The 22102-nt window shown below is 39.1% G+C and overlaps 1 protein-coding gene across 2 annotated transcripts in view; it reads right to left on the bottom strand.

Annotated features, from left to right (window-relative positions):
- TESK2 (testis associated actin remodelling kinase 2) overlaps nt 1-22102 on the bottom strand; it is an 82733-nt gene that overhangs the window by 25891 nt on the left and 34740 nt on the right. Inside the window, exons 4-5 of one of the 2 annotated variants that reach the window (XM_074876177.1) lie at nt 19141-19189; nt 166-312 (exon numbers count right to left, since the gene is read on the bottom strand). In XM_074876177.1, coding sequence (XP_074732278.1) covers nt 166-312; nt 19141-19189 — 196 coding nt within the window. The remainder of the gene's footprint in view (nt 1-165; nt 313-19140; nt 19190-22102) is intronic. The other variant, XM_074876178.1, reaches the window with a different exon arrangement.

Below are 22102 nucleotides of genomic sequence, written 5' to 3'. Positions count from 1 at the left end.
ACTATCAACATGTTTTAATCCTATAAAGTGTATTTCAATTTGTTTCTCAAAATGTCTTAGATCATACCTTCTATAATAGCAGTTCTCTGCTAGATGGAGGAGAAAGAACCAACCAACCAGTTACAGTACCTTCATTAAAAAGTTCCTTAATTTTATAAACAGTACCTTGGATGTAAGGTCTCGGTGGAAAATGCCTTTATAGTGAAGATAACTGATTCCCATAGCAATGTCATATGCCAGTTTCACCCTCACTGTCCAGGGCAGATGCTGGTTACTGTCTAATAGCTGTTCCAGGTTACCACAGTTGATGTACTGAAAAGACAAAGCAACGTTTGTAATTAAGTTCATGTATTGTCGGGAATGTAAAATTCATCATTACACAAGTGTCCTCAGCTCAGCTACACATGAACAGCTTTTTTTTTTTCCTCTTAAGGGCTAAGGCAGGCACAAAGTTTGCAAATCAAGAGAGGCTGAAAATGTCTCCCTTCACCACCTGTACCAACACATTTATGTTAAAGCTGCATGCAACAGCCACCACTGCATTAACTCTATGGTGTTTAAACACTGGTATTTAAACAAACCCTTCAGAAATACCTACAATATAATACCACCCTCTCATTTCAGTGTGAGAAAAATAAGGGCAAAAGGGATGAAGAGCTGGCTCTCATACAGAGTAAGTCAACAAAGACAGGGCTAAGTATCCAAGTGCAGGTCACGGAGCCTGATCAAATTCCCAGATATCAATTCCCTAAACTGAGGCAACATCAAAGAAAAATATTACAACATGTTGCTGTAAGTAACATTTTTTCACTGCTATATCTACAAGTCCTAATCAGCAATCTGATTCCCACTGTGTTCAGTACTACATCAAGCCCATCAAATGGTAGCCCACATGGAAAGGGACCTACACTAGGTATAAGATAAATGCTACAAAAGACGGTGAAATGTAGCAGCACCCAAATGATGCTAAGTAATATAACCCAGGGTTAAGACACAGCAGCTCCACTGCTCAAATAATCATCACAGCAACACTGGGTTTATGCTTTACATATAGACCCTTTATACCACAACAGCAGCTATGCCATGTTTGAGTAGCTTGTTTCACCCCCAGTACCCTCACCAGCAACAAAGCAAAAAGTCTAGCTCACTGCAGAAGGAAGACCTATCAGCAACACAGTGACTTGTCTCAGGAAAATCCAAGTGAAGCAGAGAGGATAATTTGCTCCCAAGCCTGGTCCAAGCATGTAACAGTGCAGCAGACTGCACCAACTATGCTCCTCTGTCAGACAGCTCTCCAACTCTTAAGAGGCTTTGCACTTCCCTGTGTCATTCACCTGGACAAACATGTGCCACCATTATCACTATAAAATAAAAATCGTAACTGCAGCTCTTGTTATTCCAGAAACTTTGAACTTGCTGGTATTTTGTTGGGTTTCTTTGTGTCTTGGAGCCTGGGGCACAAGGCAAACATAAATCACACACCATGCAGTGTGGATGTAGCTGATCTCCTCAGACTATGCTGTAGCAAAGAAAGAGCACACATAAGCCAGACTACTAGTAAATCCAGGGGTAATTGTCCACCTCCTCAACAGCCTACAAAAATGAGCTTCTTCCCTACAGTTAGGCCTTATCTTTTTCTGAGCTCACCAGTTAACTTAGAAAACCTTTTTCAGCAGATACACAAGTTTCACAAGTAATTATTTCACAAGGCTAAATTGTTCGGGCAGATGAGGCACAACCAATTTTAACCGCCACAGAGCTTACCTGGAGAGGGCACCACAAAGCAGCGTGGGGCTCCACTGCTCCCCTAGGCTGCGAGCTGGGCTCATCCCAGCCCACCAACAGCAGCACATTTCGCTGTCAGTCCAGGACGTGACCCCTCTCTCTCCAAAACAACCTGGCTCTTATGCTAGGAGTTTGTGTGTCAGGAGTGTGGAGCAGCTCTGGAACAGGTCACTCAGAGGCTATGAAATCTCCATCCTTGGAGACTTTCAAGGCCAACTAGACAGAGCTGCCGCCAACCTGACTCAATGTTGGAAACAATGCTGCTTTGAGCTTTTCCAACTTTGATCTTTCTTTCTCGTTGCTTTTATTTGAACCTCTAAGGGAGCTAGATGACCTTGTAGAGCACTCATGGAAAAAAACCATCACTCAATATAATTTTTTTTTTTTTTTTTTAAATCACAAGTTGCTAGCATGCTTAAGTGAAAAATGGTGAATAAGAGTTCTACATTAACTTCTTATATATTCCCAGCCTCCTTGGAACAGTGTGAGCAGCACTTCTCATCCAGCTATGTTCAAATCAGAACAATATTGACCAACCCAGAACAGGTGGCACTAAAGCACCTAGCTCAATAACACAATTATAAAGTGACACCAATTATCTCAAACCATTCTACCTTACTGACTGGGCAGTAACAGACTAGAGTGTCCATACAGCACTACCATACCCGTATTCATTGGCAAGAGAATGTGAGGGGGAAGGGAATCACTGGCCTGATTTGCTATTTTGGTTAGGGTTAAACCATGCTATATCATGACAGTAATTGCTCCAGAAATGCTAATAAATAAAAGAAGCAACCCATGAGTATCGATATCTGTACTGAAATGTGTCAACAGCTACCTACTATTTTGACCATGCTCATGTGTTCCTTTTCAATAAAGTAGCCTACTGACTTGATCCATTGCTGCCATATTACTTAAGTGCACCTAATATATCTATTCCCCCAGCACCCTTCCAGTCAAATTGGCTTGCAGGGTCATTCACCCATCTTAACTGCAAGGACTGGATTCTAGCATGATCTGGGTGAAAGCTGATACATGCAGAGGACACAGCATGCACGAGCTGCTAGAGCAAGAATCAAACCTGACTCTAGCACATATACAAAACCCACTAGGCCTCCTATCCAAAACTGCCACCGGGCAAGTGCTCAGCCCTCATTTATTAGAGATATGAATTCTGGTTTTGGATCTAATTTCTAGTGTACTTCTATGAAGCACAGCAGGCTAATCATCAAGTGAACAACTGAGCTAAGATTTTCCTATAGACATCTTTAAGACTCTAGTGGATCTCAGATTTTACCTGGCCAGCAGGTAATATTTGCATGCAGAGGCCTGAATTGTTCCTAAGGCAAGCACCACAGAGTTCAGTGCTCCCTCAATGTCACATAAGTAATCCAATTCTTCAGTCATTCAGGCTGATAATGCAAACAGCCAGCCTGATGGCCTATTTTTTTTCAGAGCCCTTCAACAATGCCTTTTCGGAATAGACACAAAATGGTGTACATTATTTCCTAATTGTCAGTGTAACTGAAAGAAAAATACTTGTTCTCAGTCTCTTACTAGCACAAACCAGCACTGTGTGGTAAGAATATCCTTAAGGATAGTAAATGCACCTCTCCCAAAGAGAATACTGCATTTTATTTTGTCCCTGAAACATTTCAGTGCTGGTACAGTAAGGCTACAGAGCACACACCATCTCAAAGCATTATTCTACTACAACAACAACAGCCCTTGCGTAAGTGTACAAGCAATCGGAGCAGGGATCTGATCAGGCTACAACAACGAAAGCAAAGGACACTACATTTCATACAGAGACCTCACAGCTAAATGGAGCAGTGTTCAGACCTTTTCAAACTCTCTATCATCAGGTTGCAGTGAAACTGCTACCCATTATTCCTACTGCGAGCTTTTTGTCATGTAACAGATACCAACAGTCAGTTTATCTGGTTGCCAGAGTCCAAAAGTAACAGCTTTAGGTTCCTTATTTTTGCATTTACAACTTAACATAGCAAATTGAACACTGGATTAAAAAGACCATTTTAGCTCACAAAAAAATTCTTTTCCTACAAGTTTATCCATGGTAAGAGCTCATGTTTTTGTTCCTAGAACGAAGTTCAGCAAAACTGTATTTGCTACACCTCTCCCAAACCTTATGAGGAAAGAGGGCAATAGCTTCCTTGAAGGACAAGTTATCCAGAAGCTCAGCCAAGCACAGGTGCTTTCTGGATCAGAGTGTTGAGGAGGCTTCTGATGCTATAGCTTAATGCTACGAAATGTAAAAGCAACAGTACATAACCCTTTCCCACACAACAGTGAGGGCATAGGGAAACTTAAGAACAGGATAATAGGATTGCTGCCTTGCAAGACACTTGCAGTCACATTATCAGACTCAAGCATATGAGATGAGGAATGGAATGAAATTCAGCATATAATGGTACTTGCACATAGCATTACATGCTTAATTTCAAGAGACTAATACTGAACTTCAGCTGTCATATTTTAGCTTTCAAAATTCAAAATAAAGGTTTGAACACACTAATATGAGAACTAGAAGCTTTTAAAGAAAAGGCGCATCAGATTCACATGATTCCAGCAGTTATTGATCAAAAACAAAGACTCCAAATATTGCCAGGTCTGAGGGAGAAGACTGAAGGGAATTGCAAAGAGTTTTCAATGCTACTTTGAAAACCAATGCAGTTTCAATATGTAGGTCTAACATAAATAAGCCACCACATACTGCACAGGAAAGCCAGAAAAAAGTTGACCTGCTATTTACTCAGCTTTAAATGTCACTACTTGCCATTTAAAAAACAAAAAATAACCACAAGACACCCCTATATGGTAGCCCAAATATTGCCAAAGGCAACAACATTAAGTGGTTAAGAAAAGTAGGTGTGGAGAGTGCATTTAGGATGACAGACCAAATGAGGTAAGTAAAAAATAAGAGCTCTGGGGACCCAGAACACTACAAAACAAACATTGAGATAGCAACAAATGAATATACTGGAGAAGCCCAGTAATGAAAGCAGGCAGAGAAGCAGGAGGAAAAAGAAACTAGAGTCGCATCTGTAGCATCTTCAGTTGGACTCTAAAGGGAGACCTGGAAAGCAAAACAATAACATTTCAGACATCGGTGACAGATGCACTGAAGCAGTGTCAAAAAAGATACAGCTTGCATATTTGTATTTCTAATGCTGGAAGTAAGAACACTACTAATAAAAGCTGAGATCTTTCCTCTCAGCTTTCTGCAAAAGTTAAAAAAAAAAGGTTTTAAACCACCCATTTCAAGGAGGACACAACCCAATCTTCAGTTCTCATATGTTTAACAGTCATCTGTCACACTCCACACTCTTTAAGTGACTACTTTGAAGGCTTCTGGCTGCAAGACAACAAGCCAACATACCCTTCTGCCACAACTGGCATAATTAGCTACAGTGGGAGGACTGGAAATTTCCTCGTTTCCCCCAACTGTTTTCATTAGCTTCAACTGTGCAGAACTGGAAAAGAAAGTATCAGAATCTTCAAAACTACAATATGAGATACTACAAGTTGATACACTGAGACTGACTATCAGATTAAATTGAATTGGTTTTGAAGTTAATTCATAGACCTCCACTTGGTAAAAAAAAAAGTTTAAAAATCTACAAAACCACCTCACTCAAGTACCTCTGAGCAGCAACCTTCCATTTCCATTAGATATCTAACGCATTGATTGAATCAGACAAAATAAATTAAACATTAAAACTGAACAAGCTGGATGTTTAAATTTGGGCTGTACAAGTATAGTTTTGGACAGCAGGTGAACTAATGTTGCCAGGGAGCTAACCACAAGTACTGAAAGAGTCAGAACATGCAGGTGAAGCAAGCACATTTCTGAACAAAACTCAAACTTTTTCATGAGAGACTAGAGGGGCTCAACTGGCTAGGAAAAATAGCCTGATTGAAAGGACAGAAGAAAAGCCAAAAGTCTTCCTCTAAAGGCCACTTTTCTTTCCTGCTCCCCAGTTGCTGAAAATCAAAGGAAAAGAAGTCTGTAACCTAAAGTCAATTTCTCTTCTGCTTTTCAACCAATACAAACAATTCAGTTCTTTAATAAAATTTTGTGTATTTTCTTTAAAAGTGTTAACCATTACAGGATTAAAATAATCCTGTTTTTAAAAGTGTCAGGTATTCATAGAGGAGAGGGCAAGCTTCCTCATGCAATTGCCATGGCACGGTTACTCGTCAGAACTCAGAACCAAAAGCCAAGAAACACAACAGATCTACCTCTGTTTCTTCTTCTGTGTCAGTTGTGGCATTGATTGATTCACTGGCTCCTCCTTCTAAAAAGGCATGTACAGGCATGGCTTATTTTATAAGGGCAAACAAGAATTAACATGCACTAACTCAGGAAGGAGCTGTAATGAAAACCATTTGTTGCATTCCAAACATTTAAGTGTTGGCATGGAAAAGAATACGGCAAGATTTGTATTCCTTTAATTCTCTACATCCAACGGCTCTTATGGTCAGCATGCTGACTTTATCCCTTTCTTGTCATTCCATTCAATCAAAATTTAATGTTCACTTGCTTGCCTGCTGCTAGAAACAGATTACTCTAAGGCTTCAACTGCAGGCACATAGTAACAATGGAGTATTGCAACCCATACGTATGAAGGGTTTGAAATACTTCAGGAAATAAGCTTATTTTGTTGGAACTGGAAAACACTCCCAGTACATCTATACAAACTGACCTTGATAACCATTTTTCCTGTAATTATATTAGTATAAAACAAAGAAGCAAAGAAGGCCTAACAAAAAACCTGCATTTATAATCTGAAGTCACAACCATTTCGATTTTAATTAGAGCCTAGTTTCAGTGCAGATAAGAATCTGGGATATAGCAAGCTAGTAATGACAAATTAGCACACAAGCACAGAAGAGAAAGTACCTTCTTGCTGACACAGGCAAGAGAAACAGCATCTCTACAGTAACACTTCTGTTAAGAGCAGAAGGCTCTATCCATAATGACAGCATTTTGAACATACTATACACTCAGTTCTGCCTAGAAGCAAGCTGACAAGGAGACTCTTATTTAAATAAGGTCTTTCTCACCTTCCCCACAAAGATACCAGCAGTAGCAGCCTACAGATTATATGCCTGCAAGATTCCAGATAAATAACCCATTTGCTTCATTTTCTGAAGTCTGTAAAGCAGCTACAAGGATCTACTGAGCACAAAAGTTACATGACAGAAACACATCTCATGCACAAACTTCATTTAAATTCTACACAAGGAATGATGGTTTTGAGCTGTTCCAGAGTGCTTTTCCAAGCCTCAACACTCCAGCTGTGCCACAATGTCCATTTACATTTGAGCGTGCTCAAACACTTTATTGGCAATTACAGAATGCACAAGATCCCCTATTAATAATGGTGTGCGAAAGCAAACGTTAAAGGAATTTTCTTGTACAACTTGGTTTCTGAACAGTTTGGATGGCTGACAAGTGAAGTGAAATGAGGAAGTGAAGCTACAAACACTTGTCAATTCAAGAGTATGTTTCCTGGGGACCAGGGTGAAGCAGGGTGGGGGGGGTGGGGGGGGAAGAGAAAGCACTGCAAACAAACTTTTACTGCAAAACACATACGAGAAAAATCCCAGCCAAAAAGCTAAAGGGCCAGCATCACAGTATCTATCTGGATTGCATCTCTTCGTACACACAAGTAACAGGAAAATTTAGTCCTCAAGACAGTATTGAGTTCTCCCCCCTCTCCCCCTCATACACTTGCATCTTCTCACTCTAACCTAGACATATTTCCAGGATATCAGAAAGCAATAGTAAGAGAATTGCAGGGCTTGCAATTCAAGAATATTTTTCTTTTTTGCTTGAGACAATGGCAAGATGTCCAGTAGGCTTACAATGAGTGTCAAAACACTGATACTAAAAATCCCTCCCCCAGAAAAACCCACTCAACACACACACCCCCCCCACCCGCATGTGTGTGCCACATACATGCAGGGAAGGGAGAGAAGGAATGAGACAATGGAGCTTGTTGTTTGCAGTTCAACATTTATCTGCCTCTTATCTTACTTTCTGCTGTCCCTGAGACATTCTAAGGAGGAAGAAGTTACCACCAGCAAGATATTTGGCAAGCCCTCCTCAGAACACAACTTATTTAGATGTATCTATCTCAATTAAAATAATAAATTAAAAAGGTTCCTTGTGCACCATTACAGGCTCTGAAATGAGTCAATCATCCTCCTATGAGAGGGGAAAAAAATTAAATTCAACATATAGCCTGTGTAGCCCAAACTTAAAAAAAAGAAAGGGGGGGAGGGAGAAAAGGAGGTTTAACCAGGAGCTTTTAAGCTCATTCACAGGCATTTAAGAAAAAAGCTAGAATTCAAGAGCTTGCACATACAGAAGTTCTCACTGAAATAACTGGTTGCTCATCAATTCTGATCTAGCACCTGCATGCATAAATATAGACTGTGTGCCTGAAGTTAGATTCATATTTTCAAAGTCTTGGCTTCTGTCTTTACATGAGGATTTCTTTAGTGTCTCTGATTATAGTACTTTTCATGTCTGAACTTTCTTCTCTGTGAGAACCCACCCTTCTCTTCTCACCTAACCACATACTGCAAATGCATCTAGCAGTTTCCCTGTGCCTTCAGCACAATGCAGTGCTTACACAAGTTTCATTGCTTGTCTGCTTTCTATGTAGAGTTGTTCCCAACATGTTTAATTTACCTGGTCATCACCAACCCACAGTAGGTTTTTAACTGATCTGCCAGCACTTCTCTCCTGAGAGAGCGCCTGTAAGGACAGCTTGCATCCTCCATAAACCAACATTTCTGTCAGATTTCTGTTTCCCACAACTGAGCTTTTTGAGAATCAATTCCACCCTTCTGTAAAGCAAGGACCCTCTTGAACCTCTCATTTATTATTCTGCACATGTACATGATAGGAAATCACTCTCCTTAAAAAGGCAAATTGGTCAAATCATATCAGGCATGCAGCCACAGGAAAACACACACAAACTCAGTAATTAAAGCTTCCTCCTGTCCTCAGAACAAGTGTTGCAACCAGACACAGCAACATTTAACTTCCTATCAAACTGAAGCTACGCCACAGGGGCCCCTGCATTCTGTGAGGCTAATTTGGTATAACCAACCCAAAAAATTAAATTTAAAAAAATCCTCTATTGTTTAGTGTTTTTCTGGAAACCCTAGGTCTTTGATCACTGCAATCAGACAAGATGGTTAGCTTTCATTTTTGAAAAAGTAAATAGCCATCAGATGTAGGAGAAAAAAAAAAAAAGATCACCTAACTTAAACAAGGTCCTTTACATGCTTTCCAAGAACCTGACTTTTGATATTTAAGCACTCAAAATTGCAAAGTTACAAATCAGTCAGACTTAGCTGAAACTCCTGTGGAGGCCTGTATCATTTTTGCCTGATAAAGAACTAAAGGGTCAAGAACACCACATATACCACAACATCAGGCTGCAAGAGTATGAACTGAAGATGGAATTTCAGCCAGAACACTAAATTTCCTGCCTCCTGTCATTGAAAGCCAGGCCCCCTTGTGTGATTTTAAATGGACTTTTTTGGTATGTGCAGCACATCAAGCTGTGTTTGGGACTGCAGTCTTTTTTCCTTTTAACTAATTCACAAAAATATTTGGTTCCCAAGGAAAATAATATAAACAAAGTAAAGAATATGTACTTTGTCTCAACTTCTGTGAAATAACTTCACTCAGACAGTGCTTTTTTGTGTTACAAAATAATTCACGAAGCCTTAAAGACATAGCATAGTTTAAACAGTGTGACATTTTCCAAATACCAACACTACCCTCCCTTTACTACAAGCTTTTTAAACTCTACTTACTTTGAGCAGTCTAATTTACTTACTACATGTACCATGTTTAGATTTAATTTTGCATCCACTGGTGCAAACAGATGAGTCAGGTTTACTTCCACCTTTAATCAGCCTAACTCAGATCTCATGTACAAGGTACAGTGATGGGTACTAGAGTCTGCAACTCTTCAGCTGTTGGAATAACCAATCATCTAAGCTCAGGACAAGTGCCTACGGCATCATTTCAACAAAAATGAGATGTCTTTAACTGATAAAACAGCATTATGGTGCTCACATCCTTCTAACCCTCACTCAGTTGATAATCTAGACTCACTACTAGAAATGGGATTTTTTTTTTTTCCTTTTTCATGCACCATTTCAAAAAAATATAGTTACAGCAGTCACCCCTCTGCCCAAACCAATACAGTTGGTTAGTCTAACACTCTCCAGTTAATACTGCACCAGAGCATGGCTGCTTTTAGAGCTACCTATGCTTTTTCACAAGGATCAATGGCACAGGAAGGGTCTCCAATTCTGCAAGCTGGGAAGTGTCTTTCATATGTGGATCTCTCAAGTTGGAAGAGAGACATGCTGTACTCCTCTAAAGAGAATGAATCCATGGGAGAAAAAGGACACCGCTTTGAAGATGAAATAATATGATGCCTTGTATAGCACAGAGAAAAGATGAGGTAAAGCTTATGATCAAGCATCAATCTACATTTGCTGAGAGTGCATTCTGCCACTTTTTATAAATTAAACTGAGAACCTAAGTGAACTGTTACAGCAAATCTGAAACTGACAGTCCATATGCTGTGAAGTGTGCAAAACTAAGACAAAATATGGCTCAAGTGTTGACAAGTATTTTTAAAATTCTATTATGAACAATCAAGAGATGAAAGGAAGTGTCTGCACTGAACCAAGTTTATAAAAAAATTATAACTGCATTTCAAAATTATCAAAGATGTACTAGGAATCATTTTGTAAGCTACACAGGAACAAGAAAAAGCACAAGCTCTACACGTGGTCCCGGACAAAGCTACTAAAATAACTTATTTCAGGTACTTGTATTTGTGTATGTATTTAATATTCAAATTTATAGATATCTCTCTTTTTTAATGTCACAATAATTTAAGCAAAAGCTAAAAATGATGCTTTGATACAAGAAATCTGAAGCACATCTCAATGCTTACCACTTCAAAGATTCAGGATCTTTAAAATTTAAAAAAGATACTGCTAGAGACTTGGTTTGCCATGTTATAAACACATTCATCTTGGAATATAAACAGAAGCTTCTAACTTCTTGGCTCTAAGGAAAGTCCCTATTACCTACGACTGTTTCCTTTCAGCAAGATAGCTGCTGTATGCAATAACAAAGGTGATACTTTCAGGTCTTCCTAACTTAGCCCTGGTGTTCATGCACAATGAAGTAGAAAGTGCAGGCAATAGACTTGTCTTTCTGTACACATTCAGTTGGTTGGCTTTTTAACCCAAAAAGATTGAGTCGATATTCACATGTGCCAGTAAGCAGGCACGCAGTAACAGAGACTTTTGCATCATGTAGGTCCACCTTTACTCCATTCCCCAAAGTAAAAAGACTCCACAGTTCTATGTATTTTAAAAAAGGATGACAGAACTAGGTATTTATTTCAAAGCATCTATTAGCTTGCAACAATTTTTCTGTGGTGAGATAATAAGTGCTTTTTCTCAAGAACAGATAATAAGTGCTTTTTCTCAAGAACAGATAATAAGTGCTTTTTCTCAAGAACAGAAACAAAGCACTACACAGAGAGTGAACAGTCCTAACAGGCATCTTATGTGATGCATTCATTCTATTTTAGTGCTGGAAAAAACAATTTCAAAGAAATTGAATGATTTCTCACCTTTTACATGACAGACTAGCCTAGTCTTCCTAACACCCGAGTTACTTCCCGCTCTGTTTTAAGTTCTGCTTCTGCTGCCATGACCCTTACTCTTCTTCTCAGCGAACTTCTCATATGATCTTCAGTCATTAAGGGAGAGTGCAACTACTGCTGCATCAGACAAGGTTACCATTACTCTTCTCTAGAGGTTGAATCCCTGGGGTCCAGATGAATGGTTTTCTCTTGACCCCGAAGCAAGTATATGCAAGACCTGACTCTTAATGACTCCTGTAAGGGAAAAGCTAATGAACCAAACAACCAAATTAATAGAGGAAATAACACAGATGTGCGCTGCCTGGATTTCCAGTCCTACAACAAAAGCAGCAAAAGAGGCAAGCAAATAATGACAGTAAGTACTCTAGTTTTATACCATATAACCATTCTTGTGATTGAAGCATATCTTCCAGAAGGGGTACAAAGTAACATAGTTTAAGAGAGTACCCAACGCCTCTGACATACTTGCCATAACGCTAAACTTACACTTCTGGTACTTGGGTTTTATACTTGCAAAGGCCCAGACTGCCTCTACACATTACACTTTCCAGCACTGGCACCAGTACAGCACCACTGAAAGAACTCCTCTTCTTCCTATTCCCAGGGAAGTATATAAAATGAAGCTGTAGCTCTAACAAATATTACAAAAAATACCTGAACTAAGGACAAAAAGAATAAAGCATGCAAGTAGAGATTTATTACTGTATTAATCCACAGATCATGCTATTCATTGGCTGAGAGATCACAAGGATCAATTTAATCTGCAGAATTTTACACATACTTAGAGTTCTTACAAAGTTTAAACAGCAGTCTTTCTACAGCACCCTACAGCCAGGAGGCATTTAAAAACACCAGCTGTTGGCTCCTGAAAGTCATCTGAAAAATATCCTTTGTCATCATAGCATGCTAACTTTTTTTTAAAGCTACTTCAAAGTAAATTCCATCTTTTTTACACTACTCATTCCTCTAAAACAAAGACATTTTGAATTAACAGGTATATTCTCAGAGCTGACAACAAAAACACCCAAGAGAAAGTTTGCACAGTTGCTCACTTCATTCCTCCAAAAAGTCACAGCAGTTGCCAGTTCCACAAGACCACAAAGTAAATAACCTGACATACAGCCTGAGACCTCTAATACACTCAAGGAAGATGCTTTATATATGCAAATGAGACCAAACTGGACCAGAATTAGGGACAAAATCTGAGGAGAGACAAAGGACGAAAACATCGCTAGAGTTCCCCCACCCCACTGCTTTTTTGCTCCTCCTCTTGAGTTTTCTTTTTTCAATACTACAATCAGAAAGACCATCTAAAGTGCCAGAGGAAGATTTCCATAAGCAAGGGAAGCTAATGAAAAGCACAAGATATTAATGAATACAAACTCATCTGGAAGCCTCTAATCAGCATGGCTTGACTGCACACATTAGATAATACCTAAATCTTTAACCTTACATGAAGTAAAGGGCTTCCCTAATAATTCTCTACATTGTTTTTTTACTAGAAATTGGATAGCAGTATCCAGTAGATGAGTGACATTTTCTAACAGGATGAAGTTGAGAGTCCCTTCATTTCTTTTAATTTTCTACTTGGTGCCACCTGTAACATAACTTCACCTTCTCTTCAATTGTCTCAAAGCTCAGGCTAATCACTTCACACTGCAGCTATTCTCTTTTCTGAGGGACAACCACCAGAGACATCTTATCCAGGAACTAAACATGAGCTGGTAAACAGGTAATACCTAAACTGGGAACAATTCCTTCGCTGTGTGGAATATTTGCAGAATGACTGATAATAGGAACTACAGCTCTAAAGACACTAAGTTCTCTGGGGCTGACAGGCTAGCCTACTATGGTCACCAAAGCCAAGTTAAATATTTGCAGTGCTACACGAGTAAAGTTATTCAAACAATATGAACCACACTGGTGTAATAACAGTAGAATTTAGCAAGTGTTACAGAAGATGGGGGGAGGAGGAAGCAGGGAAGGAATGGTGTTCCAGAGCTTTTTAAAACTCAGAAGTGTGCAATTGCCATCTGGAAGCTAGTGTATGCCTACGATTTTTACTGTAGCATAAAGGTTTAGAAGAGGAGACCTAAGTGATGTCTGTCTGGTTTTCTCCATTCCAGGGTCAAAGGCTCTCCACAGAAAGGTGCCTAAGAACTGAGGGGAGGAAAAAAGAAAGGAAAATTAAGTATCTTTAAATGATAGATTCTGCTTGTGAAAGCTGTATAATCAGAAGGACCTCCTCACTTGAACTTATTTTTCCTTCCTTGTAAAAGGGTAATTCACCACAAGTGTAACAATTCTGAGAATTTTAAGTTTTTCATCTTTTTTCTTCCCAATCAGTGCTATCTCCAAAAGTATAAAACCACCTAAAAAAAGGAAGGTCTCCAAAGGCCTGAAACTCCACTAATTGCATTTATAGTTTCTTAGATTATTGCTGTTGGGAGGAAAAGCAGAGAAGGAAAGTTTTCAGTTATCACAGAGGAACTTATTGAAAAAAACACCTCTCTCTCCAAAAGCCACTGGCTCTTTCATTAAGATGAGCTTTAGGAGTACAAAAGGGAGACACTGTGCAAGGAAGACAGAAAAAAAAGTCTTTTCCAAACTGCTACATAACAGTATTCTTTTCTCAAAACAATGAATTGTGGTTGATGGTAAAAACAGCAGTGTCAAATTCAGTAAGCTATTACAGTGCAACATGTCAAAATAGTCTAATAGCAATTACCTTGCCCAAAATAAAAATTAACATGTCTGGAAGGATTTCCATAGTAAATTTTTTCCTGGGGTTCATGACACAGCTATAAAAAAAAAATTAATTGAACTGAAAATGTGCACAAGTTCAAAGAATTCTGTGGATTCTCTTTAAAAAGAAAAGTTAAAGCAGCAGTCAAGATTTTTCTTACAGCATTTTTTGCCCCGTGGATCTGCACTAAACTCTGTTGTCCATACTCTACATTGCCAGCATGCGTTACTGCAGACAACACCACTCTGAGCACCCAGGAAATGCTTTAGACTTAAGGCACTTTCATGCACCCCTGCACACAGCATCTGTAAGGTGCAGTATGTGAGGCAGATAAGGAGAACTCATGGAATGGGATGCACTGGAGGAGCCAGGTGCACAGAAAGGCTGGCTCGCCCCTTACAGCTATCTCAGCATTGTTTCAATGCCACATATACAGCACCTTAAAACCAAACATGTCCAGATATACTCTTAGACCCACGAAACATCTAATATCATACCAGATACTTGGGATGGAATCAGAAGGACTGACTAGGTAGCACACCGGCAAGAAGAAAGACTGAAAGACTGCAGGAGAGGCATGTCAGGCCGACAGCAGATCCAGCTGCTGGCTGAAACAGTACTGTCCACCCCTCCAGCACAGATCATGCATTCCTACCACATTGCCACGGCCCTGCGCCCTGCCTGAGAAAGTTCCAATGTGTGTCAGATCCTGGACTGAGCAAGTAGAGCTACAGCTTCAGATTCTGGCAGCAGAGCATTTGTGCACTTTTTTACTGTCATCCAGCATGAATTAATAGCCATAAAACTTCTGTTGTAACAATTAGCTATTGTTTGTGAAGCACTGCAATTTCAAGATATCCCAATCAACATATAACTCTCCCTTCCTCATCTTCTGTACACACAGCTGTCAGGGTTTTAATTTCCTCCAAGAAGGAATTATCAAGCTGTATGACTCATTCTGTGCATATATATACATCTAATTATAACAACATTTTACCCTGACCTCTCTCTCAGAAATTCAGATAAACCTGCTTACAGAGTTCAACAAATAATTTAAGATCTGCAAAAAGGTATTAAGTGGCTTTCATGTGCTAGACCGAATGTTGTTATCTGCTTCAGTTTAATAGCATAGGCCTACAGAACCTGCAATACACACAAACAAATGTTTGCCTTCCATCTAAAATGGATGCTTGCTTATGCATCCATTCCATGGTAGATGTGTATGGGATAAGATTGTACACTATTGCTATTAAGCCATGGCTGCTCCTCACTAACTGGCTCAGTTTCATGTCCCCTGGAGTCTATGCTGTCTGCTAACCTCCTGGCAGCAGCTCAGATCTGGTCTCTGAATGCTCAGCAACATCTCATGCTAACTGACACCAGAGCCTGTACTACTACGCAAGCTTCTCCAAGTCTGAGGACACTGCGTGCCAGGAAATTAAGAAATGCAAGCGAATAGAGAGTCATCAGATCAGGAAGATGGCCGGAAAACAGAGAGAGACTTGGAGGAGATGCTGAAATTAGGTTGGAGAGGCATGCAAGTACAGCAGGAAGCCCTGCAGATTCTTGTAGCTGCAGAAACAAACCACTAGCTACAGATTAGAGCTGAATACTGAAAAAGGAATACCAGTTCCTGGTGTTACAGAAAATGAGCATAGCAAATATGTGCCCATCAGCTCAGTCTAATGCCTGCCAACTCATCTGAGTGGTGCACCTATTAAATCATCTACTTCACTTTCCTTAAATGTTTCTTAACTATGTGCTTGCAAGGATAGAGGTTCCTGCCAGCCTAAACCATTCTGTGACTCTAAGGATAGATACTGAAGTACTTCAGAAGAGGCATATGCCATAGCATCTGGCTTGAGCAGAGCTTCAAAAACAATATTGGATTTTCAAAACTGATAAGACTGTGGATTCAAAGTCTTGGTCTAGTGCAGTCTATAATTAAACAATTCCATTCTTATTTTGAAAAAAAACAAACCAAAACAAACAGAAACTGCTCCTTGCCCAACAGTTTTAAAAACAAAAGCCACTTGAGAGAGGACAATTAAAAAAATGTAAAATGGTGCCAAAAGGGAAAAACCCAAGGCCTACATAAGATCAACACCTTCCTCAAGCAAAAAACCTGCTCTACATGATCCACTGTGTTTAGCCTCCCGTATGTTTAAACATGCAAGAAATCTGTAACAATTTGGACTCTGCCTTCCAATAACAAAGTGCTGTATATTACTAATGTAGGCCCTTAACAGGCTTATAAAATCCTCAAGGCTCCTCTAAAACCATTTGTGGTTGTTGCCCTGCTTGTTAATGGCACAGGAGGCTATTAAACACGTCATCTAAATCCATTCACCAAACATTTGCCACAAGTTCTAAACTTCTTCTGTCATGGAAACATATACAAACAAATAAACATGATTTCCCATCTCACCTTCAGACATAAGCTCTAAGTGATGCTGTACCCCTTTTACTTAGGCATATCAGCAGCTGTTCTCTCAAAACACAAGGGATAATTAAGCTCCTTACAGAACAGGTCCAGCACAGGCTAGTGCGAGAGAGGATTCTCCTTGCAGTGACTGAGACACCTACTGAGCAATGGGCTTCTGAATCAATAGTTTCATCTCTAAAGAAATGAAACCTTGGCAGAAGTTCTCCGAGTGCTAGTAGTGTCAGGCACTGGAAGCTAGGAGACCACCTTTTGGACCACAAGCTGAAAAAGGCACAAGACAGTGGCTGATTTTATTCTCCTAGGCTATATTTGAACTGGTGATTCACTATGTCCGTCTTACTAAAAATTCCTTCAGCTAGCCATTTCAGCCCCCTTCTCTAACCTCCAGAAGTCTTTAGAACTCAACTATTACTCTACACACACTTCAAAATTAAAAATGCCACTGCTGTTGCCAGAAAACACAACTAATTCCACCACTTGGAACATAACACAGCTCTTAACTTTTAAAAGCTCCGTAAAACTAAAGAACAACTACTGTATTGGACAAAATTGCATGTGGATTCCCTGTAACATCAACTTATGATGGCCTTCAGTCGTGTTTTTTTCCTACTGAAGGCATTAAATGTCCACCTTGGTCCACATAAGAAAAGCAGTGACCATTACATGTACTTTTATGTCACTAAAGCTATTCTGTTTCTTAAAATTTTGCAGCAACCTTCTTCAGTCTCAAATTTTTCCTCTTTGGTCTCAAGATGTTTCAGGAATCTCTTCTGTTATTCTGAATTATAACTATAAAAAGTTATTCTTTGAAGTCTGTCTTAGATTTATTTGCTTGCCAAGAACTCAAAAATAGCTGAACAAAGCAAGCAACTACAAAGTTAGCTCTCCATGAGGAAGCATCTGTGCTGGTTTCATTTTCTTGGCTTTCTGGGTAGGGAAGGACATTAAAAGGCAAGCAACTAGGATTAAAGGGGGAAAAACAAACAAACAAACAAAAAAAACCCCAAAAAACCACACCGAGCAAGATCTGCCAATATTTAGTACAATGAAGTGTTATGAAGCTCCATCTCTTCTAGGACATGCTTAGGGAGTGGAAGGGCCTGAAACCTCCCCTGTTTTAACTGATCAGAGGTCCAAAAGAAATTGGCAATAATGTCAGCAAAGCATGTCTGAACGGCTTTATCAGCCATCTAAGGCCAAATCTTAGAAACACTTCCTCTACTGAGCACAGGGACCCAAAAAAAAAAAAAAAAAGGAAAATATCAAATAAACTGTCCCTCGTATCAAAGGACGCCTCACACATGCTGTATCTTGAAGTTTCTGAAAATGTCTTTATCTTTGCTCTTACACTAGAAATACGGCCACTGTGAACTAGTGTGCATCACTCCAATAGTAGCTAGAACTAGAATTGCAGAACTGTCACCCCAAAAGGTAAAGAAATTCACTGCCCACTTATGTGCATCTTTGCCTTGGAGTTTCATGTGAAAGTTGTGGCCACACATATCCCTATAACTGGCATACAGCTATCCAATCTTCTCATTTTACAGTAGTTCTTGGCAAGCATGCCAGGAACCTGTTTTAATTGCTAATAACATATTTGTCTTTGAGGGGTGGGAAGGGGTTAATCTTTTAATTGAGCAGTTCCTACAAAATAGAAGCAAGTGAGAAACATTAACTTTACAAAACATGAGTTTCCCCTCAATCTGTACTCAAACTAAAACAGCAGGAAAAACATTTTATTGATTTTGACTCAAAACAGGCAACGCTATTCCTAACAAGAGAATACTCCCTTCTTGTTTTTCCTGAGCAGTTTTACAGGGGGTTTAAACATACAACCCAGTAAAAGCTGCTGGGAAGACTCACATGGACAGAAACTTCAGTTTCTCATTTGATACCTAGATCTTGGCCAGGGTATATTGCCAATGGAATAATTCCTCTTTGTGGGACCCAGATTAAGCTGTAATCTTGATGTTATTCCATATAAGAAAGTGGCAGGGACCAAATACACTAGTATCACCCAGCTGAAACATCCTTGATTCACCTGTGAAACGTACACACAACTGGAGCGTAAATAAAACTTAAATACAATGCAATGTCAACCCAAAAAACAATATTTAGCAGCAGCTTAAGGGTAATCCACATCTCTCATTTAGAGTATTATCAGTGAAATTTTATGTTCCTACTATGATTTTTTTTTCATCCTAATAAGCATGTCTGATGAGAAAAGACATACAAGGGCTATGAGCGAAGCACAGTTCTGAGGCCTGATTCTGCAATCTTCCCACTGCGTAGCAAGTAGCATGTGATTAATTCAGTAGTCACTGTAAAAGAAACTAGCACTCAAGGTGAACAGCAGTTACAGAATCTGGCCCGAGAACTGTTCCATATTGAGTATGTATATCATGAAATAGTCTTACCTCAGTAAGTGCGTGCAGCTGTCCTTGATGCACACAGACACCCATAAACCTACAAGAAACAAGAAAAGAAAAGTGGTTTGGGCTTTTTTCCCTCCCTATTTTTTTTCCTTTGAAGAAACTAAGATAATACGAACTACTGAATATGCCAAGAAAGAAGGAAAAAGAAAAAATTCAGCCTCACAGATACAGCATACCTCAAGGTTGATTATTTAAACATCTCAGCACAAAACAAAATCATGTGTCTACACTACAATATAATTTGAATTAGCAGTTCCAAGAGAGCACAGAGAGAGCTCAAACTCAAGATGGAAAGTTACTAATTTGACTATAAGCAAAGGCCAGCATATAATGATTTATACAGAAAGGAACAGTATCAGAGTTCTGGTTTAAGGAAGTTTAAGCCAAGTAATCCACTGTTGGTCTGCATAAATAGAAAATTACTTCCCCCTGCATTTTGCTGCTTAAGCATAAATATGTTTCTTCCTATTCCATTCCTAACCACTCAGGAATATGAGGGCACACACATGCAGTATACTTCCCCTCCCCAACCCCCTATTTCCAACACTTGGATCAAAGCAAGTTTCGATAGTATCCAGTATACACACATTCCACAAAAGTTACCTACACTGCACAACGTTCAGACTCCTGCTGTGAATAGTAGTGTCTGTCACCCTTAATTTTTCTGGAAAGCATAGAGAATGTGCCATACATTTAACATATGAGGAATAACTGAAAGCTCATTTTTACCACCATACAAACTGAACTTAAAAGTGACAAAATGCAAGTTAGTATTAATGGTAAACTTCTCCCATGAGAAAGTTCAGTAAAACTTAAACTGTATGCACTTTAGAGCCCTCCCTGCATAGTTAAAGAACTGGTTATTTTTAGATTAACTAGTTTTCAGTTTTATCATTTAGACTTTGGTCTCAACAAGCAAAAACCCATTGTCTGTCATTTCCACAATGTTCAGAAATTTCCACTTCACAAGCTAGGGCTAGAAATGTATTATTTCATTAAACGTGACAGGGGAATCCTGTGGAGAACAATTTGAAAGAAAAAGACCTTTTGTATCCTCAAACACGTCCAAATTTAAGAACAAAATGATGCAAGACACATGTAGTACTGGTTCAGCTAAGCTGCTTTTGAAGAAATGAATGATTCTCACTGTTCTCTTGTCTAACAGCTGACTGGTAAATTACAAACAAAGAAAAATAATATAGGTAAGATCCTTTGCATAAGCTGAGCTGTGGAAATCTGTTTTTTATAACCAAAGAAGCAGCAGAACTTGTACTTAAACGTCTCCTCTCAAATAATATTCCCTAAATTAAATACGCAGATTTTAATTTGAGAGACAGTGAAAATCCGATTTCTCTTGTTCAGTGAAGAACAATAGGGCATGACCGGGTATTCAGGGGAAAGAGAAGGATTCTTTTAGGTATAGCATCTACTCAAAGCATTGTTGTTTCTGAGTTTTGCTCCATACAGTGATTGTGTATGAACAATTTTGTAAACAAGTTGACAAATTAAGCTTCCTGAGACTAAGAAATCCAGACTCCTCCAGAGCAGAAATCTGCTTCTTCCTTAATGCATTCTGAAAGTCTCCAAAACCATCCAGCATGGTGTTAATAGCTTTATTCACAAGCAAAAATGGAAGAAAAATCCAAGATATCCGTTCTACTATTAGACAGCTTTTGACATGCTAATGACACCAGGTTAACCCAGTACTGCATTATTTTCATTCAACAAAAACTGAGGCTAAGTAGATGAAAATGTTATTTTTAATTATGTATTAACTCTTCCTTTGTCAAGGTGTATTACATTACTGTCAAATTAGGAATTCACTGTATTTGGCTTAATTCTAAAATTTTAATTCAATTAAGAATTCATCAGAATTCTGGCAAAATTAAATTTGTCTCATCTTTACCAGAAAGGAAAAGCATCCCTGTCGCCCAGAGACTGGTAGAACTTAACTTTTTCTGCCAACCTGTTTTTAGTCAAGGAAAGTCTTAATAGAAACATATTCATTACCTTTGTGAACCTAGACTTAAAGCAGAAAAGACACACTGGCTCAAGTTACTAAGAGTTCAAAAATTCTTAAATGTTTAGGGTTTCTACTGGGAAACAGACATACATTTCTAACTTTAAATCAGAAATTAAAAACAAAGCTCAATATCATGATCTCATGGAAAAAAGCTGGGCATGAAGATACGTTTATAAACCCTACATATTTAGAAGTTATTACCCAGGAAAAGAGAAACCAGATACACTGATAAAGACAGAATTAATGAGTTTACAAGCAACACACTGAAACCATTTAAACTGTGTCAAGAATCTCAGTTTTCAGGCTCTGGAAAATAGATTGAAAGAATAGACCTCTAGTGATCCAAATTCCTGGAAAACTTCTTCTTAGCTGCTGTATCAAGCAATAATAAGCCTCTTGGTTAAGCCAATTACTGCTGCAAAACAGCGTTGGAAAGCTTTTTCACTAAAAGATAATACATGCAACTGCTACCAGGAAATACAATTACCAAGCGAGACTTAACATAAAATTTCAATTTCTGAGATTGCCCCAGATGAGATTCCAAATTCTGTGGATAGGAAGCTGACATGCTGGTGCAGTACAGCTGAGATTATTCCTGTTGGCTAGACGCACTGTCTCCAGAGCCAAAATGTGCTTGTAGGTGAACTTCTGCAGAACGTCTTGTCGGGTAAAGGTTACACTTCCTATAAGCATTTCTAGTTGGAAGTAGCTTCAATGAGCCAGTCATCCACAAAACAGGAGAGTGTTTGCAGATTTAAGGAAGTTAATTTTCAAGACAGTGATCTGGCCTTATCAGAAAAGCTGAAGCACTTCCAAAATCCTAACTAGTAGTTGGAAAAGTTTCCCCAGAAGCTGCAAATATGAAGGATGCTATTTGAGTCCTCCCTACTAAATACAGCGCAGCACATTTCCACCACAAAA

This window comes from Strix uralensis, chromosome 8 (genome assembly GCF_047716275.1).
Source record: "Strix uralensis isolate ZFMK-TIS-50842 chromosome 8, bStrUra1, whole genome shotgun sequence".
NCBI lineage: Eukaryota > Metazoa > Chordata > Aves > Strigiformes > Strigidae > Strix > Strix uralensis.
Note: the sequence above shows the minus strand (reverse complement) of the source record. Positions and strands in the feature narration are given on the sequence as shown.